Below are 24,623 nucleotides of genomic sequence, written 5' to 3'. Positions count from 1 at the left end.
ATTATAAAAATTATAAAAATTATAAAAATTATAAAAATTATAAAAATTATAAAAATTATAAAAATTATAAAAATTATAAAAATTATAAAAATTATAAAAATTATTATAAAAATTATAAAAATTATAAAAATTAAATTATTAAAATTATAAAAATTATATATATATAATTATATATATATATATATAATAAATTTTTTTTTAAAATTAAATATTTAATTATTTAAAAATATAACTTTTCTCTTAGCTTATTTCCTAAACTTATTTCCTACCCCCCCCCTCTCCCGCCCAACCCTTCTTCCCCTCCTTCCCTTATAGCTTTTTATACTAGCTAGCTTAAGTAGCTCAATAGCTTAGTAGGTCAATTACACCTCGTAACCAGATTATAACAAGACACGCTGCTAATACCTCTACCGTTAATTATTTATTCAGCAGCATCATTCAAAATGGATTTCTCCAGGTTTAGCAAAAATATTTCGTAAGTGTATCATTTATACTATTTTTTTATAGACGACTGTCTCTGATGCTTGTGAATCATGGTAGCGATTTCGGCGCGCAAATAACTCCATTTGCATCGCGCACTTTCCAATTTACCAAAGAACAATTAGGACAGGCCGAAGACAGAGTAAGTGATTCGCGATGGGAATCTATTGTACGCCAAAATACACCACTGACTCGCGGATGTTACAGACCCAGCTTCCTGCGGATTATATCGACCTCGAGAAGAAGGTGGATGCTCTGAAACAAGCACACCAGAGAATGCTTGCAGTGACGTCTGTTGCTCGACCGGGTTGGATCTATTAAGGCTATGCTAACATGTATAATGTAACAGTTCTCAATACACCACTGAAGCTTATGACTATCCTCCCAATATCAAAGAGACTTTCCAAGATCTGGGTCGAACTGTGAGCGAGAAGGTCAGCCTCCTTTCTTCAGCTACATCTACCGCGGAAGCACAGGCAGCTCTCGTGGCTCCCGCTTCTGCGAAGCCACAGCCAAAAACCTTCAGCCATGCCATCTCTCGCGCGAGTTTATCCAGCAGCCAGCTCTTGCACCAACATCATACAGGTGCAGGCGAAGATCCTCTAGCGACGGCTCTGGAGAAGTATGCGCTTTCTATGGAACGAGTGGGCGATGCTCGCCTTGCTCAAGATTCACAAATTCAAAGTCGTTTCCTCGCTGGATGGAACACGACTCTCAACACAAATCTTACATTTGCGGCACGCGCCAGGAAGAATGTGGAAAATTCGAGATTGACACTTGATGCTGTTAAAGCTCGTGTTAAGGGAACAACTTTTAAACTTGGCGGCCAATCTCGAGCTGACCATCCGGACGATACTGAGTTGAGCTCCGACGCCCAGGAGGAAATCGAGAAAGCAGAAGACGAGTTTGTGACGCAGACAGAGGAGGCAGTTGGCGTTATGAAAAATGTAGGCTTATATACTCGCCTACGCCTTATTTGGAGACAAGCCGCAACTAATCAATTACATACATAGGTTTTGGATACGCCCGAGCCACTCCGCAATCTTGCTGAACTAGTCGCAGCACAAATGGAGTACCATAAAAAGGCATATGAAATTTTAAGCGAACTCGCCCCAGTTCTGGAGACTCTGCAGACGGAGCAAGAAGTAGGCAGCACTTCCAAATTCTCAGCACTATAACGGGGAGCTGACATTGAGGGCGTTTACTAGGCCAGCTACCGAAGAAATCGCGATATGGCTTGAACAATGTCTGACGCTTTTTATCCACCGCATGATGGAAGTAGGACTTTCAAATTTGGTAAAACACAGATTAATGTTATTTTAAAAAAAAAAATTAGATATCTTGATATTGAATGTTTTTTTTTATATCTACAGTAGTTGTAATGGCTGTCAGTTATGGCTGGTGTATATTTGTATATACTGTAGCTCTCTGTACTAGTGCAGATACATGTACTAAATTGGGTTCGAAACTTGACAGGGTTCAACATTTACCCTAAAACAATCGCAGAAGGAGAGAGGAACGCAGGAGTCAATTAGAAAGAAGTATTCACCATCCTTGATGAATTTCAAAAACAATTCGCACGAGAACCAGAGTCACTCTCGTGTTCAATCCTTTCACACTTTCAAACAGTCCAGCAGCAATACCCAGTTTGCTCTAGCAGGGTTTTCGGAATCTGATAAGGATCCAAGACTATCAGCAAAACAATTCCCACATCAAAGGCTAGACTTGGACGAAGATGAGAAAAGAAAGCCTGGAGTCAAGTATGGACAGCAAAGGTCAAGACCACGAGATGACGACCGGAAAGGACACTTGGATGTAATGCTGCGTGCGACTGAACAATTTCTTGCTCAAGGACATGTCGCAAAAGCCGCCAAAGCTTTTGGCATAATTCTTCAACTCAGGCCAAGGACACAATCCATTGATATCCGCCTCCATAATCTGTGGTCCATCGGGGCAGAGATTCTCATACGGCAGAGGGAGAAGCTGGAAAACTTAAATCAGCATTTACCTGAGCACTCAGCCCCTGGCCAACGTGACCATGCTTTTCAAATGGCCGATTCCCGATGGAGTTCTTCTAGCAGCATGAGCGAGATCGAATCGTATTTTGAAATCTTGATTCGTCAGTATGCATATGATCACAAACTGCCTCACAAGCTCTCAGCGCTTGATTTTTGGTTGGCCTTACTGAGCTGCGAGCTGAGTAATATCTACACGGAGCATCTAGGAGCCACCGCTCGCCTAGAGACACAAACAAGACCTCAACTTTCAGGTCCTGTGCATCAAGATCCTTTAATGCCGGCATCACCTGGTACGAGCGATCCTGGACAGTCTGATTTTGAAAGCGGTGATTTTGAGCCACGGTATGAATCAAAAGAGCACTGGGCCAAGGAACAAAAAGAAGCGATTTGCCAACGCACCCTCAGAGGGCTGCAAGATATTAACCTGAGGATGGAGAAACTTATGGACCAGCTACCATACTCCAAAAATGCCCATTTCTTGCAACTGAAAGAGATGATATCGCTCCTCTCAGCTGACCTTGCATCACCTCCAGGTATTCCAGGGCGATAATATGAGAATACTAAGAAGTCTCACAATACAACACAACTCGTACGAATCTGAGACTTTGGACTCATTTTAATGGCCCCTTTCCAAGAAATAACTATGGTTCTTTAGCACTTTGTGAAACAATGAACCCATCAAGCTGCATCCTCTCAAAAAGATGAATATGGATGGAATGGTGACGCAATGTTTATATTACCCTCGATTAGGCTGAAGGAGATGAGATCGGGACAAATATTAACGGCAATAGCTCATTTATTCATTTCATAATTTTGCGGTACTATTTCGAAGCCCAACGCTGCAGCAACAAGGCGGTGTTGGAGCTCCCAACTACGACACACCATTCTCCTCCAGGACTCCATGACGCCTGTCTGCCCACAAAATTGGCTGATGACGATTCCATCTTATGGTGTCGTAACGGCTCATGGGCATCATCCATGCTATATTTCGTTGCCCATGATTCCAACGTCTCTGAACTGAATTCGCGAGAATCTGTTTGGTTTATATATACTGGAGTCGACAGGTCTTGGTCACTGTCTGTTGCTCGAGGCTTACTTGATGCATCTGCTTTTGCACGTGGAATAACGGGTTTCTGCCAGCTTGGTAGTTGTAGCGGCTTGCTTTTGTCCGTGGAGCTCGCCAGCATCGACATGACGTCGCGGTGAGTCGTCAGTCGCTTTAAATCCCAGAAGAAAATATTACCCGCAGCATTACAAAATGCAAGCACCGGATTTTGATTAGGCACATGGTGTAGCTTGAAACGCATGAAGAACTGAGGTCCACAGTTCGGAGTGTGGAATGCTAGCAGTCGCGTATATTGGACTGGGCACTGGGGGGATGTTAAAGGAACGAAGGCAGATCGCGTCAGTCGTCCAGGATCCTCATAGTTTGTTGGGAGTACGTTTTGTGGCGTAGGAGCAGTGCTCTGGGCTGGCAGAGGGTCGTCTGAAGAGAATCCCTCAATCTTCCATAGCACGATAACATCGTCGTGGCATGCTCTAGACAGGATGAGATCTCCATAGAATGAGACACTAGAATACTGTCAATACTGTCAATACTATTATATGCCGCTTCTATGAAATCTTACCAATCGACAATGCCGCTGTGGACTGCAGAGGTTGAAAAATGAGGATAATGAACTTGCAGAGGCGTAGCAATTGGTTCATTAGGGAGATCGGGAATAGTCCACTGTAGATGAGGGGATTAGCGATTTGTGATAGGGAGGGTGAGCTTGACCTTATACTAAATTAATGATCTGGTCGTGACCACCTGATAAAAGATATCGGCCAGTTTCGTGAAACGCCTGCGAAGGGTCAGGAGAAACTCTGAGATGACGATGGTTCGTTCTTAGTGGTGAATGCATCTTACTACGCTGAGGAGATTCCACGAATGCCCCTCTCCAGCAAGGATACATAAACATGGCTGGCTCCTGTGCTTTTCTTCAAAACTCCATATTCGTATACTCGTATCATCGGAGGCTGAGGCGATGATATGAGGATTAACCGGGGAAGTCGCCAAGTCGTTAACATCCTTTGCTTCAAGTGAGCTAACTGGTCTCAAAGGTGAATCGCTGGAGGAAGACAAACCCCGCCATGACCGACAAAACACTAAATGAAAAGACCTTTCAGCTTAGATCCAATCTCCAATGTTCAGTGAGCTGTGATGCGCACCTCGACCAACTGTCCATCAATCACGTCATATATCTTGACTTTTGCATCCACGCCGCCAATGCAAATATATGGCCTACCATTCACGGTATCCATCGTCCATGTGCAGCAACAGCTAGCGGCTTCATCCTAGGAATAGCTGAGCCAAGTTTATCATGCAGCAGCGTGGAAGTGACTTACATCGTCGTCTCTTATGACGTTGATAACTTGACAGGGGTTAGTTTCATTCGGGTCCTTTGTTAGTCGACAGATGATCACCTAGTCGAGCGTGTCAGAGAGCTGGTATCATCATACATCCAGATAGAAACGACAGAAGGTACATCTAACGCCGTTCAACTCACATGTTTCTTGCTGATCGCAGCAAACACGGGCTCATGGTCGAGGGGCTGGTAAGGACAGAATTTGACATCAAAAAACTCTAAATGTTGTTAATGAGGGTTAATTCATTGTCTACGCCAGAATGTAGTTGCGTAGATTGGCTGTATGCTTGCCTGCAATATTATCATCACTGCCGAGGAATCTAGTGTCATTCTGCGATTTAAAGAATGCTATGTTAGCCGCTAAAAAAAGCGAGCGTGGAGCATTGGTGCTCACCTCAAGAGAGAAAGAGGTGCGTAGTTTGGGAAGCTCGAAATTTACATCGTCAATGCTAGCCATCCCGAGCGGTGATTTTCTATAGTGTCGTTGTTGAAAGAGAAGGGAGAGGAAGAAAAGTCAAAGGAGGTGAAAAGAAGGATGTGCACTCTATACGACTGGATGGATATACCATCAATTACTAGCCTTCAGACAGGCGAATGCACAACAATGTCTTTCTGCCCCACATCAACTTTGTCAGCAACGCGACACTGTCTCGAAGGAAGAAGTAATTAGCATAGCTTATTTAGTTGATATATTTCAGCGAGGTGACATGGAAATCGACACTTAAAAACGTATACCACGGGTAGCTAACTGGGTAAGGCGACTCTAGTACTAAACCGCGTAGCATCTAGCTAATCCTACCCTGTGCCTCGCCCAGCTGGCTAATAAGATTTAAGCTCGCCATTACAGATTAGCCAAATGCAGCACTCTTCCAACTGGGTGGCTATTCTACACCAGACCTAAACATTGCCCAGGCACAGGGCGGCGGGGCAGTAGATGGAAAGTATGACATCGTACATGTCTTGGTGATAACAATATATGTATTGAGAGTACGCATACTGTAACATTGGCTGCCAATTAACCAACGTCTTACAACACGTTGTATAGGATTAAATAAATGGACATATAGCGTATGTGACGAGATAGATTCATCCCGTACCTTGTATAACATGGACAATAATTAGTTAGCTTCTTCTAGATAGTCTTGCCAAGTTGCAACCGAGTCGGTATGTAAATCATGTTTCCACCCTACTGCGCTCCACGTCTGTAGGCGACTTAAATGCCGAAGCGTGGGACGTCCATGAGGACAATTCCAGGGTTTGTCCAGCTCGCCCATGTGATTAACAAGAGAATGCATTTGGTTTCTTGTCATAGCCTTGCCAATCATAATGCTACTTCGACATGCCCTCATAGCAAGCATCTTTTGCACCTTGGAAGGACGGGGAATGTACGAAGACTCGGCTGATTTATCGCCGAGGAGAGATATTAATTCTTCCAAATCTTCCAATTTGAACGTGACTTCTCGACTCAGAGGCAATGCCATCAATTGACACCGTGACCCCACAGGGAAATTTCCCGTGGTATCAATGGTCACCTTAAACCCGTTTGCGTTCAACGCTGAAGAGTTCTCCAGTATAATTTCCTCTTCAAGGGCTGTTAGCCTAAGCCTCTTAGGATGAACAAGACGTTGAGATTGAATCTCGGTTGTATTCTGAAGCTTTTCGTAATTGTATTTCTCATCAGAGGCATGTTGGTCGATGATAAAAAGTTCGTCATGCTTTCCACCACTGTCCGTGCTCATGCGCCTGGCAGGTTTAACAGCAATAATGAAGCCAAGATTAAACTGGCCGATAATTTTCATTCTCGAAAAATCTCCTTTTGCAATAATAAGAGGGAGCTTTGACTCCGCATCGCTGGCGTCGATTCGTTCTACGGAGGAAGCACTCTGCGTTGTATAAGTAGACGAGAAGTTACGGCGAGGAAGATGGGCAGTGCGCATCAGCTGAAATTTCTCTCTTTCCAAGCGTAAATGTTGTACGAGATTTGTTGTAGCTTCCTTTCGCCTTGCTGGTTTTGAGGATTGAACCTTGGATTCCGTAGTGATATCGCCTACACGGAGTATATTGGTTAGAGAGCCATCATCTGCTGGCATGGAATTAGACTTGACGCGTTCCACTGCAAGAGATTGTAAATCATGCGAAGAGAGATCTGTAGAATCATCATTGTGTACATCTTTGATTTTTTTTGGTATATGTGGGAATGGCTGGACGATAGCTTCAAGATCTAGCTGAGATGGTTCTGAATGAACTGAAGGTTTGTTTGTTTGGTTAAAGACGGAGAGTTTGGAACGCAGTATTTCGCTCTTAGGGGATTCATTCTCCAAATCTATAGTTCTCTCAAAGCTATTCGTCTCCCGTGGAGGGCTTATTATGTTACTCAAGCTGTGGCCGCCCGCATCCACTGCGGGAATATCAGACGACTTAGTGCTCGAAGAGGTAGAAATTTGCGTATGGATGATGGAATTGGGGTCGCACGAAGCCTTATTATGGCTCGGCGTGTTTTGGGTGCTGGGTGCGGTTGATGAACCTTTATGTGGAGGTGAACGGTCTACCAAAGTAGCAGATCTTTGGCGAGAAGATCCTGGATCTGGAGACCGTATTACGTTTGCTCTAGTCAATGTTTCGGAACCATCGTCTAGACGCTGTTTCTCCATTCTATTGCCCAAAGGTCTTGTCTTTACTGATCTTGTGCCTAATGCTGGGATGGTCTTCTCATCCTGCTCAGAATCTTCGCTATCTCCGGTGGAATTGGGTTCGCTACTCTCATAGTCGGAATTGGGGTCCGATGCAGCAGCAGTGGAAGATTCAGGCGCCAATTTTTTGGAAATTTGACGGGGCTGTTCTGTTTTGGTAACCCTGTTCTGAGAAGAAAGCAGTTTTACGTTCTCCGCTGACGTGGTAATTGATATACTGTCTTCGTGGCAGTCAAAAAGTTGTGAGAGGGAGATACGAAGAGTATCCAGCAAGCTGTTTTGATCATGTAGAAGAATAGACCGTTTATCGGGACTGACATTCACGTCATACAGCATAGTGTCTAGCTGGACGTCGGCGAAAATGAAAGGCGATTGTGAGTTATTGTATGATCGATAGACTTCGTTGAATACTTTGGCCAGCTGAGGAAGCGAGCAGGGCCGGCCATTCACAAAAAACATTTGACGGTCCGGGGTTTGTCTGCCTTCTCCGTGGACAGGCTTAGAAACATGGCCAATAATACGAACACCATGACCATCAGACACCAATTTTTCGTCAGATCGCACATCACGGCGGGTTCCTGAAGGCTTGATCTCCAGGTCAAGCTCAAGAGGAATCAAGGCGGCGAGCGTTTTTGCGCCGAAAATGTTGATAATGTTATCACGAGTGCTCGGGTTGCCTTTAGTAGAAAAAAGCAATATTCGTTTCCCTTTTGTAGGCTGCTGGGATACGGAGAATTTCACGTTCGTTTGAATGCACGCATACTGGTTAAGTAGAGCAATAACTTTGTGCCACTCCCTTTTAATATTACGGTCAAGCTCTCGGCGTCGGACAGGCAGATTGTGAAATAAATTTTCCACGCTGACTGTGGTTCCTCTCTGGGCTGCAACAACGCTGGTGCTTTCCAGTTTTCCAGATTGCTGGAATGTTAGCCTGGAGCCCTTGGGAGCATCTTGTTCCAGGCAAGTTGTCACAGTAAGGATAGATAAGGCGCATAACGATGCCAGTGCTTCACCGCGAAAGCCAAACGTTTGCAGCGACGCTATGTCAGAGTATGAAGAAAGCTTCGATGTATAGTGCTTAAGAGCGACGGAGCTGTAGTTGGCGGGTGCGATTCCAGATCCATTATCTTGAACTTCAATCGAATCGAGACCTTGATTTTTGAAACGAACATCTGCAGAGCAGCACAGGTTAATCAAGAGGCCTACTTATTTACCGTAGATGTACTTCACACTGACCTATGATTGTTGCCCCAGAATCAATACTATTCTCAACGAGTTCTTTGACTACAGAGCAAAGGTCAACAATGACTTGCCCTGACTGGATTTGATGGACCTAAAAATCATTTAGCAAGATGGTTTTCTATTCGGTATAAGGTAGCCTACACTGCGGCCATCGATCTGTTTGATAGTGGCCATAAGTTCCAGCAGATGCGGATTGTGCAGCTACTAAGCTGTCTCGAGATAGCCCAGAGCTTATATAAACTACCTAGGAAAGGCACCGACCCTGCGCATAGGTAATATACTTTTCTAGTTTAAACTAAATAAAAATTAATAATTACAAAAACAGCAATTGATTGTTTTCCCCTTTTATTTAATAAATAATTATTATATATAAATTAATATAAATAATATAATATTTAAATATAAAAATAATATTTAAATATTTATATATTTTTAAATATATTACAAAATAATACTCATGTATATCTGTATTATTTAAACAGCTAATCACTTGTATTTTTTTATTTTAAACGGATTTTTTATAATATTACAATTCTAATTCATTAAAAACTATAGAGTACTATAGCTTTTAATCTTATGATGAGTGTCTCTCAAAATATATCCACTGCCCTTGCGCAGGCTGTTCCTCCAAATTGTCCCAGCTGCAGACCGTATTAGCAATAATGAACGACTGTAAATCTGGCAATTGAAAGCCAGAGGATGGGATAAGCTTACACCTGGGCCTTTTCCATGGTTTCAATCAACTGTAATTCGCCTTCCGCCACCTCAATGACTTCTTCAATAAGACCGGCTCCTAGTTGTTGCTCAAGCTCCTTGACCCTGCCTCATTTATTAGCGCTCTGGTGAAAATGTTCAAATAAGTTCCTGGCCTTACTGGTCAGCCGTAAGCTGGGGCTCGTCCTCCCACTCCAACTTTTCGTCATTGAAGTGCTCTACAGCGGGTTCGATGATCTCGTCATTTCTGCCCAATTCGCTCTCGCCATTCCACTCTTCTAGCCGAACATCTCCAGCCTCGTGTTCGTTTCCGACAACGAAGATGCGATTGCCAAACTTGAAAGTCCTGGCTCCACTGCCGTCAACTCGATCACTCGCAGCCTCAAATTGATGGGGGTTCTTTCGCATGAGCTCTTTGGCTTTCACAGCCCACTCTTCGTATCCGGGAGGAGTGAATTTTTCCACCAGACCCATGCGATGCTTGGTCGTTGCTTCGACAGATTGGCGATATAGGGATGTTTCGGGAATGGATTGGAGCCTGTTCAGCGTTGTGCTATAGAGGTATAACAGTGTCGACCGGGGTGTCTTGTGAGTCCATAGTCCCGTGAGTCCGGTGGGAGTGCCAGGCTCCAGATAGCTGGCAAGAGCTCGTAGGGTCGGCCGCATTCTGCGAGAGTCAATGGTAAACCTATGTGAAGCAAAGCACAATTGAGGTTTAGTATGGCCACTGGTTCGCGGGGAGAAGTTTGTGTATATTCCGTAGCTCATTCGCAGTACCCACATTATTTGGCTGGCGTGCTAAACTAATTGCAAGGACAAATATTATCTAATAAATAGAAATTAAAATATAAAAAATAAAATAATAGCAAATGATCTGAATATAAGTAGTTAAATTAAGAACAATTAATTAATTAAAATATTAATTAATTATATTTATATAAATATATAATATCTTTAATTAATATTAATAAATAATTATATTAATTATATTAATTATATATAAGTAAAATAAATATAAATATTTATCTTATGCATTACATAGTATATAATTATAGTATAAAATTATAACAATATATTAATATTTTGGTTTTTGTTAGCTATTTTAGGCTGTAAAGCTTGACTACGTCGTACACCCGATCGGTCCCTAAAAGTATGATGCGTTACCCAAGCTAATGCTAGCCTAGTGTTCCGGGGGCTGCAGCTTCATCATTCAGTTGCGGCGCCAGTCATTCTTTGCTGAAACAACAGCCCTTTCTAGACCTACCATAACACACCGGGGCAGCAAATCAACAACATGGCGCAAGGGTATGAACGATCGGAAACACTGAAGAGAATTTTGGGCTAACGCAATTGTTTCCTATCCATCTACAGGTATTCTATTTTCATTGGCCTCGTGGTCATCGTTGCGTTAAGCGCAGCGGCTTGGTTTATGTCCCCCAAAGGCGAGAATCAAGTGTCAGTTCTTCACTCTTATCGAATCACGAATAATGCTGATGGTTTCTTGTTAATAGCTTATGGCGATCATCCCTAATTCTTGCTATCGTCAGCTGCTATCTGATGTGGCTTATCACCTTCCTCGCTCAACTTCATCCGCTGATTGCACCAAAACGAAGCGACCTACGAGAGGAATTTCTAGGGCATACTATTTAGAGTTGATTTTCGGCTAGGGCGAGCGCGGCTTTAAACATGTGCGACAGACTGGCGTTAGGGGTTCTATTTGATTCATGGTGTCTTGTATTGTACGAGGCTTCTTTCTGGGTGTTCGCTTCTTACCTTCAAGCCATCATTGATCGTTAATGTACGGAGATATTGGCATGGCTTCAGACTGGCCTGGGTCATATGTATCTCAAATTTTGTGAAGCGAGCCTATATATTTACGGCGTCGCTGTGTAATAGCAAAATAAGCAATATTTGGCGCTGTTAATACATATTAAACTTTGGTTGTTAGAATCGCATTATCCTACAACTAAACGCCCAGCCCAGTCCCTGGCGTACTTCACGAGGGCCCAAAGAGCTTTGCCATCTGCTGCCACGCTGCTATCACCAATGGAGTCTACGTCACCAAGTCCAGCCGAGATTAATATCAACTGGCCCACAGCCCATCGTACAGACGCGCCGGCAATCGCCAAGAAGCAAGCAACATAGTATTTGCAGTCGAGTAGGATGCGAAGAGCCTCCACGTTATTTGCCACGACAGCCCAGCCAAGAGACCTGGCGGCAGCGGGTACATCATATTCCCAGATAACCATTAAGATTGGAAATAATTTGGTCGAGGAAGAAACAAGTAAAGCTGTTGAAACCGAATTTGGGCGAGAATACCGTGGCATCAGCTTCGTCATATTAAGCGGCGAGAAGACGGATGAAGTGAGGAAGCGGATGCTTAGATGAAAAGCGAAGGTCGACAAAGCACAAAGGATCACTGTATTGCAAGCATTAGACGGCGAAGAAGCAACAGGGCGATAGGTGCCTACGAAAGAACATATACTGAATCACAATCGGTTGTTCAGCGAGTGGCCCCAATTTACTCTCTCCGGGGGTTGGCGAAGGGATGGTTTGTTTCTCTATACGCGCCCATGTCAAGTAGACATCAAATAGGAGCAGCAAAACTCCTAAGCGAATAATCGAAGGCTTCTCGAAATATTAGTTATAAGGCGGCGAAGAAAGAATGGGGCGCGGCTAACGTACGTCGAAGCGATCGCCATCTCGCATCAAAGTATTATGTAGTAAATGGCGATATACCTATACCAGAGGTGAGATACGCCATAACCAATGGTCGAAGTTACGGTACCTGAGGCTTGATAAGGACTAAGTCAATGAAGAGTACGACAAAGTCGTGCTCCACGTATTTATCGCAGAAATTGCCACATTTTCGGCAGACGGTAAGGCGAATTAAGTGCCCATTCGACTTGTCATCGGCCCCGGAATATTGAGTCCATAGAGTTTTGACAGGATATCGGCACTCTATACAAATAGGCATTGGCGCAGTGAATACTCGCGCAAGTTCGTCATGGATATTTTTTGTGAAGCGACCGTATCGTAATATCCAGTATCGTACGCGAGCCTGTGTTGAGGGTAGGTGTAGGTCATCGTTTTTTAGTGGTGTTTGATTTGAGGGAGCACCAGTGGACTTAGGTGCAGAGCTATGCCATTAGATTTAGTTAAATTGGATTACAAACGTTATATCTGAGCTAAAGTTTTTTCTTAACAAATAAATATGTATTTATACATTGTTTTTTTTATCGACATACGATTGTTGTAACCGATTACAAAGAGTATTAATATTATTCACATCTTAATATTAGACAATAGCTCTTTTTGTCGCGAGGTTGAGTACAGCGAAGTACAGACATAAGCAAAGGCTGACTAGGCTCTAAGTTGCTAGTGCGTAAGTTGCATTTTCTAAATGACGCGAAACTCTCTCCAAGTCTAGCTGCTTTTCCCGCGATTTTATCCACTTAGTGCTCTGCACTTCGCATTGCTCGCTCTAATTGGACCAGATGATGACGGAATGGGTCGCATTCGGCCGTGACTTTCTGGTTTAATTTCGACTACATTTTCCCGAAGTGTTCATCACCTTGTTCTGGCGTAGCAAAATACAGCCACTCATAGCTTCGGCCTCGTCAAAGGTCCCTCTTCGACCTTTCCCATGAAGAGGCGCTCGCCGTCTATTGATGTCGGTGGTAAATCCTCCCTCGAGCTACAGAATCCAGATGCCGAGCTAGAGCACCGCCTCAATGGCTTAATACCCCGTCAATCCTCGACCCAAGATAGGCAACCGAACGGCCTCTATTCGACCAAGGCGAATGGCCACCAGCACCCTTCCAGCCATGCAGCAGTCGCATCCTTTCCACCACTATCGCTCCCTACCTCGCCGCACAGTATGACCACAACCAAGAAGCCTCCCCTGGCGAGCTTGGGGGCGCGCAATCGCAGCCTTTGGTTCATGTCTGTTCTGTCCTTTTTTGTTGCTACAGCTGGCGTTGGCCTCTTGGTCGCCATCTTTCGGTCCCTCACTACTCGCCAAATTGAGCCGAAAGGATGCCGAATGTCCTACATGCGGCCTTCTTACATTCATTTTTCCGAGTTCGATACCGAACACACCCGGTTTGCAAGCAAATACTCTCTATATCTCTATCGCGAACAGGGAATCGATAGCGGTCAAGTTGGTTCTATACCCCCTACTTGAGAAATGGATATATCGAAGCTGACACTATCCGGAAAAGCTGCTCGGAATTCCCGTCCTCTTCATCCCAGGCAACGCTGGAAGTTATAAACAAGTCCGACCAATTGCCGCAGAGGCCGCCAATTATTTCCATGATTATCTTCGGCATGACCACAGCCAGTTGGACTCTGGCATACGAAGCCTCGATTTTTTCACCGTCGATTTCAACGAGGATATAACAGCATTTCACGGCCAAACTCTTCTTGATCAAGCTGAATATCTCAATGAAGCCGTCCGATATATACTTTCACTATATACTGAGCCGCAGAGAGGCTCTCGCGATTCGCATCTCCCGGATCCTACATCCGTACTTATTCTTGGTCATTCAATGGGTGGAGTCGTTGCAAGAGCGATGCTGGTCCAGCCAAATTACCAGGAAAATTCGATTAATACGATAATTACAATGTCAGCACCGCATGCACGCCCCCCAGTTACATTCGACGGTCGAATTGTTCAGATTTATGACGAAATAAACGACTATTGGCGGCGTGCATATACACAAAAATGGGCCAGCAATAATCCATTGTGGCATGTTACGTTAGTATCCATTGCTGGTGGGAATCTGGATACTGTTGTGCCGTCCGATTATGCTAGCATCGAGTCACTTGTGCCTGAAACACATGGGTTTACTGTTTTTACGTCGGGCATACCGACCGTGTGGACAAGTATGGATCATCAAGCCATTCTCTGGTGCGACCAATTCCGAAAAGTCCTGGCCCAAACTTTGTATGGTGTTATCGATGTACATCGGGCTTCTCAAACGAAACCCCGAGCGCAAAGGATGAGAGTCTTTAAAAAGAAGCTCCTGACTGGCCTGGAGACGATTGCCGAGAAGACCCTATCTTTGAAGGAACCCACAACACTCCTCACTTTGGACGACTCGTCTAGTACAGTAGTTCCAACTGGGGACCGGTTAATTCTCTCGCAGCTGGGTTCTAAGACCAGACCGATGGCGTACCTCCTTCCTGTACCGCCTTCTGGATCACTCGAGCCCAGGCGCTTTACGTTACTGACCGATGTCCAACTGAATACACATATAGACAGTAATCAACTGCAGGTCCTATTATGCAGCGTTTACCCCTTTCAGTCTACAGGCTTTAATTCAATATTTTCATCCGTCATAGATCTATCAAGAAATGGTACTACGCCAACAAAGCTAGCATGTAAGGATGCTGCATCAGACACGGTCCTTCTTCCAGCTTCAACAACGGATATAGACGTTCCTTTCTACCTGGACGGACAAACCGAGATATACCCCTTTTCATATTTACAATACGATGCTGAATACCTCTCTGATCATCAGTTTGTCGTTGTTATCGACAGAGCTGCAGAAATTAGCAATGGCTTCGTCACTGCGGAGTTCAGTGACCACTCTGCTTTTCACAAGAGGGAGGACATAAGCCTTATCCGTCTTCTCACATTTGGCCTCTCCTTTCGGCTCTCAGCCAGTCGCTCCATTGCTATGGCCATTGATATACCGGCTCTCAAATCAAGTTTAATTGCTTTTAATATGAAAATCAACCAACGATGTAACGAAAAGCAACAGTTGTTTGCACCGCTAATCCGCCAACATATTCAAAAACCTTACGAGTCAAAATATTTTGTCAACGCCCAAGTAACTGGAATCAGTTTTCATGGGGTGGCTCCTTACATGCCCCCTCCGTTAACATTATCGAGTGGCGATGGCCTTGCTTTTGACATCTGGTCTGACCCTATGTGTGGAGGCCCTTTAGAGATTGAACTCTATGTAGATGTGCTGGGAAGCCTCGGAAAGCTATATATGAGATATCGTACAGTCTTTGCGGCCTTTCCGCTGCTCATCGTTACTCTGGTGCTCCGGAAGCAGTTCAGTGTTTATAACACGAATGGCACGTTTATTTCCTTTTCTGAAAGCTTGGACCTGTCTATGCGGCAGTCGATTCCACTTCTGCTTTCTTCTCTTACTTTGCTTTCTATTTCCCCCGGAGGAGTTACAACCTTTCTCGCCACGCTTGTGGATAACAACCAGGCCAATTCAAACCTCTCTTCGAACATCGGCTTTCACAGAAATGACCTCCTCGTTGGTACAGACGACCCCTTCTTCATATACCTTGTACCGTTCATTGGCATCGTATGCATCGGGGTCTGTACTGTTCTCCATTATATCCTCCTTGCATTGACAAGAATTCTTGGCGTCGCATACTCTGTGTTCACAATACTGCCTGCAATCAACAGTAACCAGGCTCCGATTCCATCACCGGTATTTGCACCATCAACCCCACGGCGGCGGGTGATCTCTACCATAATTCTATTATTCCTAGTTTCGACTTTCATTCCGTATCAATTTGCGTACTTGGTCGCTTGCCTTGTACAGATTCTCACCGTTGTTCGCGCCCTTCGTATATACGTTGTCACACCTTCGACAGCCAACTCCAACTATTATCACTATTCTCACTCTATCCTTCTGCTAATGATGTGGGTTCTCCCGATCAATTTGCCTATTTTAGCGGTTTGGGTTCGCAATCTCGCCGTCCATTGGCTCACGCCATTTTCTTCTCATCACAATGTACTGTCAATTATGCCTTTCATATTATTGGTAGAGAACTTGACAACAGGGAAAATGGTTCCACAGATAACAAGCGGATTACGCCATATTACCAGCGGGCTCCTTTTTGGTACGGCGCTTTGTGCTGCAATCTATGGCGTTTCCCATGCATACATGCTCCATTATTTGGTTAACGTGGTGGCTGCTTGGCTGGTCATTCTTCACTCTTCTTCAGAGCCATGGTCTTTGATGAGTTTTGGTACTCTTTTCGAGGGAGATACAGACGAGCCGAAAAACATCAGTGGTTCACATTGACTGAATAGTGCAGTGCGTGTTTTTTAAAAGGCGTTATTTCAGCTCCTACTGCTTTTATGCTATATAGTTTAATATCCATTATATAGATAACTGTAAAATATCAATATATATAAACAAATATTTAATTTTATTTATAAATAAATCATACAAACTAAAGTTAATTTAAATTCATAGCCTGTCAACCCTCAATCATATTCCGTACCATAACGCGTCTAGAAGCAGCAACCTGCTAACTATTATTGAAACTTTGTTGTTTTTCCCACCAGTAGTCTAAGCCTATTCTGGACGCTGAGCCATTACATCATATGAACGTGCCTTAGGTATAGTCGGTCCGAGGTACTTCCCTTTCGAACTTCCATACTATTCATCAGCCTTTCTCAATGCCCAACCGCACGGCCTCGTGGCTGCGCTGGATATTCGGAATGGGTGAACGTCGAAAGTTAGGAGATGTCGCCTTAGACATTGTCCTTTTCGCTGGCATGGTAAGAATCCTTTTATCCGTATATTTCCCATTGCGCTGACAATATTTCCCAGATGACAGCTGGTCTCTATGTTGCTCGCACGTTTCTGAATCCAATCTTGAGCAACCTAGTCGATCCCGATAAAGAAAAGCACGAGCAGGCGAAGCGCCAGGCCAAAGCCCACCTTGATCGCTTAAGTCGGAGGCGACACATTGATGGCATTGGAGACAATGGGGCCGATGGCGGTCGTGGGAGCGCGCGAGTTGAAGAACTGGTCCTGAACGAATACGAAAATCTAATAGCACTGGAAATGGTGGCGCCAGATGATATTCACGTCGGCTTTGATGGTAAGGATTGGATATGCGAGATGCTGAAGATATCCCCGCTAATTGGATGTGTGACAACTCGATAGATATCGGCGGTCTGGATATGATTATTGAGGAACTGAAGGAGTCTGTTATTTATCCATTGACAATGCCTCATCTCTACCAGCATGCCGCTTCGCTGCTGTCTGCACCATCTGGTGTTTTGCTGTATGGACCGCCTGGCTGCGGTAAGACGATGCTAGCCAAAGCTCTTGCCAAGGAGAGCGGCGCATCATTTATCAATCTTCATATATCAACACTCACGGAGAAGTGGTACGGCGATTCCAACAAGATAGTCAGAGCCGTTTTCTCCTTAGCTCGCAAGATGCAACCGGCCATCGTATTCATCGATGAGATTGATGCCGTTTTAGGCACACGGAGAAGTGGCGAACATGAGGCCAGTGGCATGGTGAAAGCCGAGTAAGTGCTTACCCAACTTTGGAGCTGCGTTGATGAGTTGAGAATGAGTAGAATGCATATTGACAAACTGAAAGATTCATGACTTTGTGGGATGGATTGACATCAAGCAACTCTTCTGGTATACCAGCGCAGATAGTCGTCCTTGGCGCTACCAACCGCATACACGACATTGACGAAGCAATTCTCCGACGAATGCCCAAGAAGTTTCCCATAACGCTGCCGGCATTGGAGCAAAGACGCCGTATCTTGCAACTAATCCTGAAAGACGCCAAGGTGGATGCTGAACATTTTGACTTGGATCATGTGTCTAAACTCACCGCCGGGATGTCGGGAAGTGACATCAAAGAGGCTTGTCGCGATGCTGCTATGGCTCCTGTGCGAGAATATATGCGACAGCATGGCCGTGATGGCTCTAAAAGACCAGTTGACCCAGCGCATTTCCGTGGGATCAGGACTGATGACTTCCTTAAACACTCAAGTGATCAATATTTGATAGATGTGCTTCAGCAACGACAGAACGGGTCTAACAATATTCTAGCAAATGATGCGCTCGCAGAGATTGACGAGACATTTGTTGAGCCCCAGGATTGAGCCACGCGCAAGGTCTATGCAAAGCAGCTGCGTCTTATATCACATTGCAAGGAGTAATATTCCCCTTTTACTTGCCTGTTACATTTTGCTTTTAGTTGTTCGCGTAGTGTTTTCACGCCGGCGAGCGTATACGTCACGAAATCACCCATCGTCTGCTCAAAGTAGCCCTTACAGTACTTCTGTTGTTAAATAGACAATGAAATAGCGCCCTGGTGGTACTTTCAGGATATATATATATATATATAACGAAACACGTTGTAATTAATACAAGTACCTATCGAGACTTCACTGATACAGTCTGAGGCATATCATAAGATAATACATCAGCCAAGCCAAGTCTTTTGTTATTACAGACAGGTAGCGCTTGAAGGAGCATATATGCTTATAGCCATGCTTTGGTTTGACGCCAAACCCTCTTCAAAAATCCTTCTTCATAAACCAAGTACCCTCTCATCATCGGTATGGAATTCAACATATGCTATATCCACTAGCATCGATATGAGCATATAGATTTCCTGCCATTACGTCCAAAAGCACAAAGCTTTTGACAACTGGAGGCCCTGCCTCTGTGAGTCGCTTCTCTTAGCCTAAGGGCATGTCTAGATTTACGTTGCTCATATCTCCGTTAATGCCAAAGAATTGGAACCTATAATTCATTGGTTAGCAAGCAAATAAACACCACCTATGCTTTCTGGCTACATGAGCTTACCAATCTTCAACGTTTAGAGTCGCTGGTGCGGGTTGTCCTTGCGCAGAGCTCGTACCCCAGCTGTCGGGACTCTGGCCATCTTGTAGTCCACCATCGAAACCAGCTTGCCACATATTGGACTGTCCCTGGAATCCAGACATTTGCATGATACCACCTGCTTGGGCGGAACCTCTATACTGATTGGCCTGCATGCCCACCCCCATGCCGCCTCCCGGTATTTGATTCATCGCATTCTGATCCAAACCTTGGTGTGTTTGAGGAGGTGAAAGATTGGGGAACGCTGGCATACTTGAACTTTCGGGAAATAGTTGGTCGGGCTGGAAGTTCTCCCATAGAGATTGTGATAAGTTTGGTGAGTTGCGGGTGACCAAGTATAAGTCTGGGGGGGTTGCAGGGACAGAAAATGAAGGGTTGAATGGTGTTGCGGGCCTTGTCTGGGGTCGTGAATTTGTGCCGCCCATGAATGTGTCTGCCCCAGTTTGACGAGCATTGGGAGATGCAGCAGACGATCGTTGATTGACGCTGCCGGCGTTCTCAGCTTTGGCCGCGCTAGGAGTTTGTGGCCTGGATCTCTCGTACGACTCTTGTGGCGTTGGCGTATTGCTCATGAAGTCGATGGCCATATCATCGTATTTTCGCTTAGATGCGTCTTGCCTGTTCATCTGCTCAAGCTGGGCCATGCTTTGCTGTATCTTCCGATGTCGCTTGCCCCCTGCTTTTTGTAGTCGCTCTTCTAGGTTCTTGTTGCCAATGATGGACTCAAAAAGAGTATATACCATCTTCCCCACAAGCCAGACACGCGAAACTTCCTTCATGGCTTGCATGCAGCTGCGCACCCTATCCTGCGTAACCTGTTGTATAGATGGTACAGGAGAGCGCATTTGATAAACGTGCATGATTAGGGCGGAGAACAGGCTATACACTATGAAGGCGGGACAGTAGCGAAGCTGATTATGCGCTGCCAAGTTCTCAACTATCGAAGTAATCATGGCCGCTGCCTGGAAAGCAATATTTCTTGATGGATATGGGGTGTCATTAGGAAAGCGAGGTGAGCCGCTTGGTGGCATGTGCGCTCGGTGTAAGAGACACAAAGTTGTATAATAGTTGGAGTGAAGAAGGGCAGACCAGAAATGATGGCGAGGCATTTCCCAATAGACGATCTTGGGGCAATTCTGAAGCCAATCAGCCAAGGCCATATCACTGTGAGTCAGGTCGATAGCATTTCGCTGTCTTCCTTTGGAGGCCACCGAGTACTGCTGTGATAAGACAAGCCCCATAATCTCACAGAGTTTGACATATTGCAGGAAGAACTGTACATGAATCGGATCTGGTGGGAACTCGCTGCTCCGGTCAGATTCGTCTTCAATGAAGTCATCCTCTGTCAACATCTCAACATCGGAATCATCAAGATTGATGTGAACGGGACGGCCAAGAGCAACAGCGACAGATCGATCGCGAGTAAACAGCGTCCACCAAATGCGCTTCCAGAGTCGCTTGTCAGACTTGCTTAGCTGGGACCGCTCCACGGAACGATGCATGCCCGACCCTTGGGCAACGATGGTGGCAACACGGCTCCAGTAAAAGACGTTTTTAGTGACATCCTCGGGCCCCTCCCAGTACCATCCCATGAGAAGGAGGGACTGGACAATAGTGACGCGATCATCTTCGTAATTAGCGTCGTAAAGGGCTTTGGCGCGTTTGTAGAAAGTTAGAGCTGCCGGGGTTGTCGAGCCATTTGCGTCCATGAGCTGTGCATTTTGGCAGACTCTAGAACCAGCCAGGAGAACAGCCTGCAGGAGGAGAAGCGAAGGCGGGTTTTTGGGGTCCCGATATTGCCTCATAAAGCGAGTACGGTTGATGACGGGGGCAATAGGGTGAACCCATTGGAAATAAGCCTCAATCAACTCGTCACACAATGACCGCGGGGGTAGTAGAAAGGCGCCGCGCTGGTGAAGAATGTCAATCTCGACATTGTCGAGTTCGGTCAGCCTAGCCCGTGAGCCTCTGACATTCTCGGGCAGAGGATAGTGAACCACATCCGCAGAACCCTGGCGGTCGTGCACGAGGAGAGTGAGATTTGATGATTCGCCTAGGTATGCAACTCGGCCTGCTTCGGTGATGGGAGCTCGTGTGAACTTGGGCTTCATAACTATGTTTAGATATGTGCCATTATCGACCTCTTCTTTCCTGGCCTGTGCTTCTGTGAGGGATGTGGGCGGCGTCCCATCTGCGGTATGCGATATGGTAGGAGCTGAAGGCCTTGGGGAATAAGAGGTGGCAGTACTGCTGAGAGGCGTTTGTCGTGCCTGCTCATCAGTATTCTCGCCACGGTCACTAAGACGAAAGACGCGAGTTGGTTAACATGATGAGAGATGAATAAGTTTGAAGGGAAGCTTGACAGCGACACTCACCTGTCGGAATCTTTGCTTGCTTGACCCCCAGCGGTCTGGGTCTTCTTGCGCTTCGGTGTGGGAATACGGCATTCGATCTGAAACGCAACGCAGTTGGTGCAAGGCACCCCAAGACTGGCTGCGTCGCATCGAACCTGAACACGGCGACCAGGTTAGCCTGCTAAAGAACCCACACAGAAGAGCGCATGCCCTGTGGCAGAAGTCAAGTACATACCTTTCGGGCGTGACATGTCTATCCAGTCAAAAGATGATGCACTAGTGGTTAGCACGATTACATTACATGTAGATTGCTATCAACAAGTGCGAGTGGCCAGTCAGCGGACCCGCCGCTGAATGCCTCGGCATGTCGAGGCGTGAGGATTATTAGATTATGCGACCTGCAAGATACTACATACCTCGCATGCTCGTGACGCTCGTTGCCTATAAGAATCAAGTGGGTTAGACATCTGCGCTCCGGCAGTGGTATCACCACATGGCGGTCTTCATACCTCCTAAAGCTCATCTGGTTCGCTGCTGCCGCGGCTGCTGCTCCGGCTGCTGCGGCGTTCATGGCACCACCAGACATGGGAGATGATTTAGATGGCGGTTGCGATTGCTGCGGGCTCGATGGCGCCGCCTCATCGGCAGCGGATATATCGACGTCCATGGTGTGGGTTGATTGGCGATAGTTGATGACACAACAGGATTCGAGAAAGCGACGGTTCGTGAGTTGGCGCTCGGGACAGGAACCAGAGAGGGGTGACGGAAGGAGGAGGCGAACAACCTCCTCCCCGGTACGATGTCGATATCAAGCTTTAGCTACGCAAACGCAGGGAATTTGGGCATCGGAGTTCGTCCGTCGCCAAAATAGAGCCGTGTTTTGGATATGAGGCCGCAGAAAGGATCACGCTTGCTTTATGCGCAGGCAAGAGGACCAAACAAGCCAGACGAGCGTGGGCATGTGTTGTGTGGCCTTCGTTCAGTGTAGTCTGCGTCTGGGCGGCGGCCAAATCCGGCTTGTTGCGCTGCTGCTTGTGGCTGATGCGATGCTGAAACAATCGAGCCCAGGCCTAGTCGCAGGGAGGACGTATTGACAAGTCCGAGACGCTCTCATCAACCGTGAGATCTGGAAGCTGGTGAGCGACACCTAGCAGCTTGATCTTAGTAAAACATGAACGCGCCCTGCCTCGGCTTTTACCAAGCATTTGCTCCTTGTAGTCCGGAGTAGCAGTACCTCGAACTACCCATCCTAGCCTATCAGTCTATTTCAGGTACCCAGCCATTAGCGCATTCACAGCTGCAGATACTCCATTCCTGAGTACCTCCGATGCCTTTGCCTATTGTCGGAGGTACAAGTACATGCGGAACGGACTTGAACTAGTAGGTCGTGAGTTGCTACTCCGTACTGTACTAAGGGCGGATGCTCCTACTATAGCTCCGGCGCATAGTGCAGGCTCCATGGAATATTGCCATTATACATTTATTTCAATTTCTATTTCTGCTAGACAGCCTTAATCTACACGCTCCATTAAGGACTTTATTACTCTAGCATAAAACTTGGACGCTTGATGTCGAGGGAATGTGATCTCTTCTGTAAGGTAATCTGGGAGTACGTCTATCAAGTCCCCGTCGCGAGACTCGTCCAGCTGGGGTCGATACGCAAATTGTACATCCTCGTAGCTGTCGGCGGCTTGTAGATCTTCCAGGGCGAGTTTAAAATGTAGAGCTATTGGATGGTTAACCTCGAATCCTAATTCGCCGATAAATACGTGGTCTTGACTTACTCCCGTTCCGTCCAGTTTGTATGCAGTCGAAAACGTCTTCTTTGTCCACGCGGCGCACATCTCTGACGATAAGGCCTGTCAAATCAGCATACAGCTCCTCCTTGATTTGTGCAGCTGGATTATTCTCTCCCGGTGCCGGCCGGTTTCCAGCCGCAGACCCTTTACCGTTCGGTTCGACATGTCTACTCGCTGCCAGTTTTGAGTAAAGAGTCTTCATCTCGGATTTTGCGTGGGCAAGAGATTCATCGGTCTCTGATAACTCGGTACGCAAAGCATCTACCTCAGCCTTGCTGGCACTTAGCTGCGACTGTAACTGCTCCGCTAGCTGGATATTCTTGTATTGCTCAGCTATCTCTTCCTTGAGCTGTGCTATTAATTCATCGGCCACTATGAACCATGTCATGTTAGCGATCAATATGTGATTAATAGTATCTGTGCTAACAATCTGCCAGCGCCTCACCTCTCGTATTTTCATTGGTCTGGGACTTCAGGAGCTCGAAATTTTGCTCTGCTTTCTGTACAGCCAGCTCGTGGAGATCATGGAACCTCTTTTCTAGTTTTGAGTATTTCTGCTGTAATTCGGAAAGTTGCTGCTGAGTATCATCTGAATCTGAATCCTGATTTTTTGAGCCTCTTCTGCCGTCGGTGCCTCCAGAGTTGGGCGCTGAGGTGTGTTCATCTGCCTGAGCCGAGGAGCTGTTTGTATTATTGCGATCTCTTGACGCTCTATGCCGCCGTCGTGTTGGCTTGGACGGGTCAAGCTGGGCCAAAGCACTGGTCTCATCGTCTATTCCGGATACAATGCTGCTGTCTGGGGACATAGTGATATCTGGTTCGTTCTTATCATTTCGTAGTCGTTTCGCGGACGTCGACGCGACGGGCTTCGTTTTCGCGTTGGCTCGACGGGGTCCATTTCGCGACCGCTTCGTCACTCTATTTGTTGCCGCCGGCCGGTCGCGCATTGTCCTTGATTTGATTTATAAAATGATGTCGTCCAATGCAAGCTATAGAATATTGGAATTGGATATCTTTTTTTCTAGAATATGACGTTTTTTGATGCGCCAAAGAGTCGTCGGGTGGCACTGTTTGAGATGTAAGTTGAGGAAGTATTACAGGTACTATGGAGCACTGCCTATTAGAGACAGTAGCTACTTAGGTAGTACCTAGTAGGCCATGTTGACCCATTGGCAAAGCAGGGGACCTAACAGCTTGAGCCCCGTGAAGTGATGAAAACAAGATCAAAGAGACTGGATAGCTTATAAATCCAATCCGAATTTCATGTAATATTCT

The 24,623-nt window shown here is 45.8% G+C and overlaps 11 protein-coding genes across 11 annotated transcripts; 4 read left to right on the top strand and 7 right to left on the bottom strand.

Moving 5' to 3' along the window:
• The first annotated feature begins 281 nt into the window (after positions 1 to 281).
• Positions 282 to 1,879, top strand: GGI43DRAFT_355440 (BAR domain-containing family protein). Its single transcript, XM_083202313.1, has 7 exons — positions 282 to 357; positions 433 to 475; positions 541 to 622; positions 688 to 770; positions 830 to 1,427; positions 1,494 to 1,625; positions 1,689 to 1,879. Exons 2-7 carry the CDS (start codon positions 444 to 446, stop codon positions 1,719 to 1,721), a joined length of 960 nt encoding a protein of 319 aa, XP_083061898.1. The 5' UTR covers positions 282 to 357; positions 433 to 443; the 3' UTR covers positions 1,722 to 1,879.
• On the top strand, positions 1,766 to 3,183 carry GGI43DRAFT_355492 (uncharacterized protein). Its single transcript, XM_083202314.1, has one exon. It carries the CDS (start codon positions 2,038 to 2,040, stop codon positions 3,046 to 3,048), a length of 1,011 nt encoding a protein of 336 aa, XP_083061897.1. The 5' UTR covers positions 1,766 to 2,037; the 3' UTR covers positions 3,049 to 3,183.
• GGI43DRAFT_355547 (WD40-repeat-containing domain protein) lies at positions 3,184 to 5,693 on the bottom strand. Its single transcript, XM_083202315.1, has 10 exons — positions 5,301 to 5,693; positions 5,198 to 5,237; positions 5,048 to 5,124; positions 4,887 to 4,964; positions 4,710 to 4,835; positions 4,626 to 4,646; positions 4,408 to 4,569; positions 4,283 to 4,342; positions 4,127 to 4,227; positions 3,184 to 4,070 (listed from the first exon to the last, which is right to left on the bottom strand). The coding sequence occupies exons 1-10, from the start codon at positions 5,361 to 5,363 to the stop codon at positions 3,320 to 3,322; spliced, it is 1,479 nt and encodes a 492-aa protein (XP_083061896.1). The 5' UTR covers positions 5,364 to 5,693; the 3' UTR covers positions 3,184 to 3,319.
• Positions 5,627 to 9,054, bottom strand: GGI43DRAFT_402933 (ATP-binding mismatch repair protein). Its single transcript, XM_083205736.1, has 3 exons — positions 8,980 to 9,054; positions 8,833 to 8,929; positions 5,627 to 8,768 (listed from the first exon to the last, which is right to left on the bottom strand). Exons 1-3 carry the CDS (start codon positions 9,010 to 9,012, stop codon positions 6,025 to 6,027), a joined length of 2,874 nt encoding a protein of 957 aa, XP_083061895.1. The 5' UTR covers positions 9,013 to 9,054; the 3' UTR covers positions 5,627 to 6,024.
• A 152-nt stretch (positions 9,055 to 9,206) lies between these two features.
• On the bottom strand, positions 9,207 to 10,429 carry GGI43DRAFT_402931 (ETC complex I subunit conserved region-domain-containing protein). Its single transcript, XM_083205735.1, has 3 exons — positions 9,713 to 10,429; positions 9,553 to 9,657; positions 9,207 to 9,479 (listed from the first exon to the last, which is right to left on the bottom strand). Exons 1-3 carry the CDS (start codon positions 10,333 to 10,335, stop codon positions 9,413 to 9,415), a joined length of 795 nt encoding a protein of 264 aa, XP_083061894.1. The 5' UTR covers positions 10,336 to 10,429; the 3' UTR covers positions 9,207 to 9,412.
• Positions 10,430 to 12,112: 1,683 nt separating this feature from the next.
• On the bottom strand, positions 12,113 to 12,998 carry GGI43DRAFT_355399 (sterol homeostasis protein ARV1). The gene is made up of 3 exons (XM_083202311.1): positions 12,779 to 12,998; positions 12,238 to 12,692; positions 12,113 to 12,180 (listed from the first exon to the last, which is right to left on the bottom strand). The coding sequence occupies exons 1-2, from the start codon at positions 12,796 to 12,798 to the stop codon at positions 12,332 to 12,334; spliced, it is 381 nt and encodes a 126-aa protein (XP_083061893.1). The 5' UTR covers positions 12,799 to 12,998; the 3' UTR covers positions 12,113 to 12,180; positions 12,238 to 12,331.
• Positions 12,546 to 16,755, top strand: GGI43DRAFT_355417 (PGAP1-like protein-domain-containing protein). The gene is made up of 2 exons (XM_083202312.1): positions 12,546 to 13,714; positions 13,776 to 16,755. The coding sequence occupies exons 1-2, from the start codon at positions 13,199 to 13,201 to the stop codon at positions 16,611 to 16,613; spliced, it is 3,354 nt and encodes a 1,117-aa protein (XP_083061892.1). The 5' UTR covers positions 12,546 to 13,198; the 3' UTR covers positions 16,614 to 16,755.
• A 210-nt stretch (positions 16,756 to 16,965) lies between these two features.
• GGI43DRAFT_402921 (protein-degrading AAA family ATPase MSP1) lies at positions 16,966 to 18,684 on the top strand. The gene is made up of 4 exons (XM_083205734.1): positions 16,966 to 17,095; positions 17,148 to 17,421; positions 17,487 to 17,859; positions 17,934 to 18,684. The coding sequence occupies exons 1-4, from the start codon at positions 16,994 to 16,996 to the stop codon at positions 18,448 to 18,450; spliced, it is 1,266 nt and encodes a 421-aa protein (XP_083061891.1). The 5' UTR covers positions 16,966 to 16,993; the 3' UTR covers positions 18,451 to 18,684.
• A 57-nt stretch (positions 18,685 to 18,741) lies between these two features.
• On the bottom strand, positions 18,742 to 21,573 carry GGI43DRAFT_355299 (CeGAL family transcription factor). The gene is made up of 2 exons (XM_083202310.1): positions 19,160 to 21,573; positions 18,742 to 19,096 (listed from the first exon to the last, which is right to left on the bottom strand). Exons 1-2 carry the CDS (start codon positions 21,304 to 21,306, stop codon positions 19,033 to 19,035), a joined length of 2,211 nt encoding a protein of 736 aa, XP_083061890.1. The 5' UTR covers positions 21,307 to 21,573; the 3' UTR covers positions 18,742 to 19,032.
• Positions 21,437 to 22,341, bottom strand: GGI43DRAFT_355290 (Zn(II)2Cys6 transcription factor domain-containing protein). The gene is made up of 4 exons (XM_083202309.1): positions 22,059 to 22,341; positions 21,966 to 21,990; positions 21,785 to 21,802; positions 21,437 to 21,704 (listed from the first exon to the last, which is right to left on the bottom strand). Exons 1-4 carry the CDS (start codon positions 22,214 to 22,216, stop codon positions 21,567 to 21,569), a joined length of 339 nt encoding a protein of 112 aa, XP_083061889.1. The 5' UTR covers positions 22,217 to 22,341; the 3' UTR covers positions 21,437 to 21,566.
• Positions 22,342 to 23,060: 719 nt separating this feature from the next.
• On the bottom strand, positions 23,061 to 24,295 carry GGI43DRAFT_383015 (chromosome segregation protein Csm1/Pcs1-domain-containing protein; the record flags this gene model as incomplete). Its single annotated transcript, XM_083203323.1, has 3 exons — positions 23,061 to 23,275; positions 23,334 to 23,720; positions 23,794 to 24,295. The coding sequence occupies 3 exons, from the start codon at positions 24,293 to 24,295 to the stop codon at positions 23,061 to 23,063; spliced, it is 1,104 nt and encodes a 367-aa protein (XP_083061888.1).
• Positions 24,296 to 24,623: the final 328 nt, after the last annotated feature.

The sequence above is a fragment of the Trichoderma evansii genome, assembly GCF_050947405.1.
Source record: "Trichoderma evansii strain SZMC 28006 chromosome Unknown GGI43scaffold_7, whole genome shotgun sequence".
Lineage (NCBI taxonomy): Eukaryota > Fungi > Ascomycota > Sordariomycetes > Hypocreales > Hypocreaceae > Trichoderma > Trichoderma evansii.
Note: the sequence above shows the minus strand (reverse complement) of the source record. Positions and strands in the feature narration are given on the sequence as shown.

Coding starts and splice junctions, on each gene's coding strand:
- GGI43DRAFT_355440 (XM_083202313.1), top strand. CDS start 444: ATGGATTTCTCCAGGTTTAGCAAAAATATTTC. Junction 771..829: donor CAGAGAATGCTTGCAGTGAC/GTCTGTTGCTCG, acceptor ATAATGTAACAG/TTCTCAATACACCACTGAAG. Junction 1,428..1,493: donor CAGTTGGCGTTATGAAAAAT/GTAGGCTTATAT, acceptor TTACATACATAG/GTTTTGGATACGCCCGAGCC.
- GGI43DRAFT_355492 (XM_083202314.1), top strand. CDS start 2,038: ATGAATTTCAAAAACAATTCGCACGAGAACCAGAGTCACTCTCGTGTT.
- GGI43DRAFT_355547 (XM_083202315.1), bottom strand. CDS start 5,363: ATGGCTAGCATTGACGATGTAAATTTCGAGCTTCCCAAACTACGCACC. Junction 4,836..4,886: donor ACGTCATAAGAGACGACGAT/GTAAGTCACTTC, acceptor AGCTATTCCTAG/GATGAAGCCGCTAGCTGTTG. Junction 4,228..4,282: donor ACGACCAGATCATTAATTTA/GTATAAGGTCAA, acceptor CCTCATCTACAG/TGGACTATTCCCGATCTCCC.
- GGI43DRAFT_402933 (XM_083205736.1), bottom strand. CDS start 9,012: ATGGCCACTATCAAACAGATCGATGGCCGCAGT. Junction 8,930..8,979: donor AACAGATCGATGGCCGCAGT/GTAGGCTACCTT, acceptor AATGATTTTTAG/GTCCATCAAATCCAGTCAGG. Junction 8,769..8,832: donor TTCTGGGGCAACAATCATAG/GTCAGTGTGAAG, acceptor GCTGCTCTGCAG/ATGTTCGTTTCAAAAATCAA.
- GGI43DRAFT_402931 (XM_083205735.1), bottom strand. CDS start 10,335: ATGTGGGTACTGCGAATGAGCTACGGAATATACACAAACTTCTCCCCG. Junction 9,658..9,712: donor CCCCAGCTTACGGCTGACCA/GTAAGGCCAGGA, acceptor TAAATGAGGCAG/GGTCAAGGAGCTTGAGCAAC. Junction 9,480..9,552: donor ACCATGGAAAAGGCCCAGGT/GTAAGCTTATCC, acceptor TACGGTCTGCAG/CTGGGACAATTTGGAGGAAC.
- GGI43DRAFT_355399 (XM_083202311.1), bottom strand. CDS start 12,798: ATGTCGATAAAAAAAACAAT. Junction 12,693..12,778: donor ATGTCGATAAAAAAAACAAT/GTATAAATACAT, acceptor CTAATGGCATAG/CTCTGCACCTAAGTCCACTG.
- GGI43DRAFT_355417 (XM_083202312.1), top strand. CDS start 13,199: ATGAAGAGGCGCTCGCCGTCTATTGATGTCGGTGGTAAATCCTCCCTC. Junction 13,715..13,775: donor AGGGAATCGATAGCGGTCAA/GTTGGTTCTATA, acceptor TATCCGGAAAAG/CTGCTCGGAATTCCCGTCCT.
- GGI43DRAFT_402921 (XM_083205734.1), top strand. CDS start 16,994: ATGCCCAACCGCACGGCCTCGTGGCTGCGCTGGATATTCGGAATGGGT. Junction 17,422..17,486: donor TATTCACGTCGGCTTTGATG/GTAAGGATTGGA, acceptor ACAACTCGATAG/ATATCGGCGGTCTGGATATG. Junction 17,860..17,933: donor AGTGGCATGGTGAAAGCCGA/GTAAGTGCTTAC, acceptor ACAAACTGAAAG/ATTCATGACTTTGTGGGATG.
- GGI43DRAFT_355299 (XM_083202310.1), bottom strand. CDS start 21,306: ATGAAGCCCAAGTTCACACGAGCTCCCATCACCGAAGCAGGCCGAGTT. Junction 19,097..19,159: donor ACTCTAAACGTTGAAGATTG/GTAAGCTCATGT, acceptor AATGAATTATAG/GTTCCAATTCTTTGGCATTA.
- GGI43DRAFT_355290 (XM_083202309.1), bottom strand. CDS start 22,216: ATGGACGTCGATATATCCGCTGCCGATGAGGCGGCGCCATCGAGCCCG. Junction 21,991..22,058: donor AACCAGATGAGCTTTAGGAG/GTATGAAGACCG, acceptor TGATTCTTATAG/GCAACGAGCGTCACGAGCAT.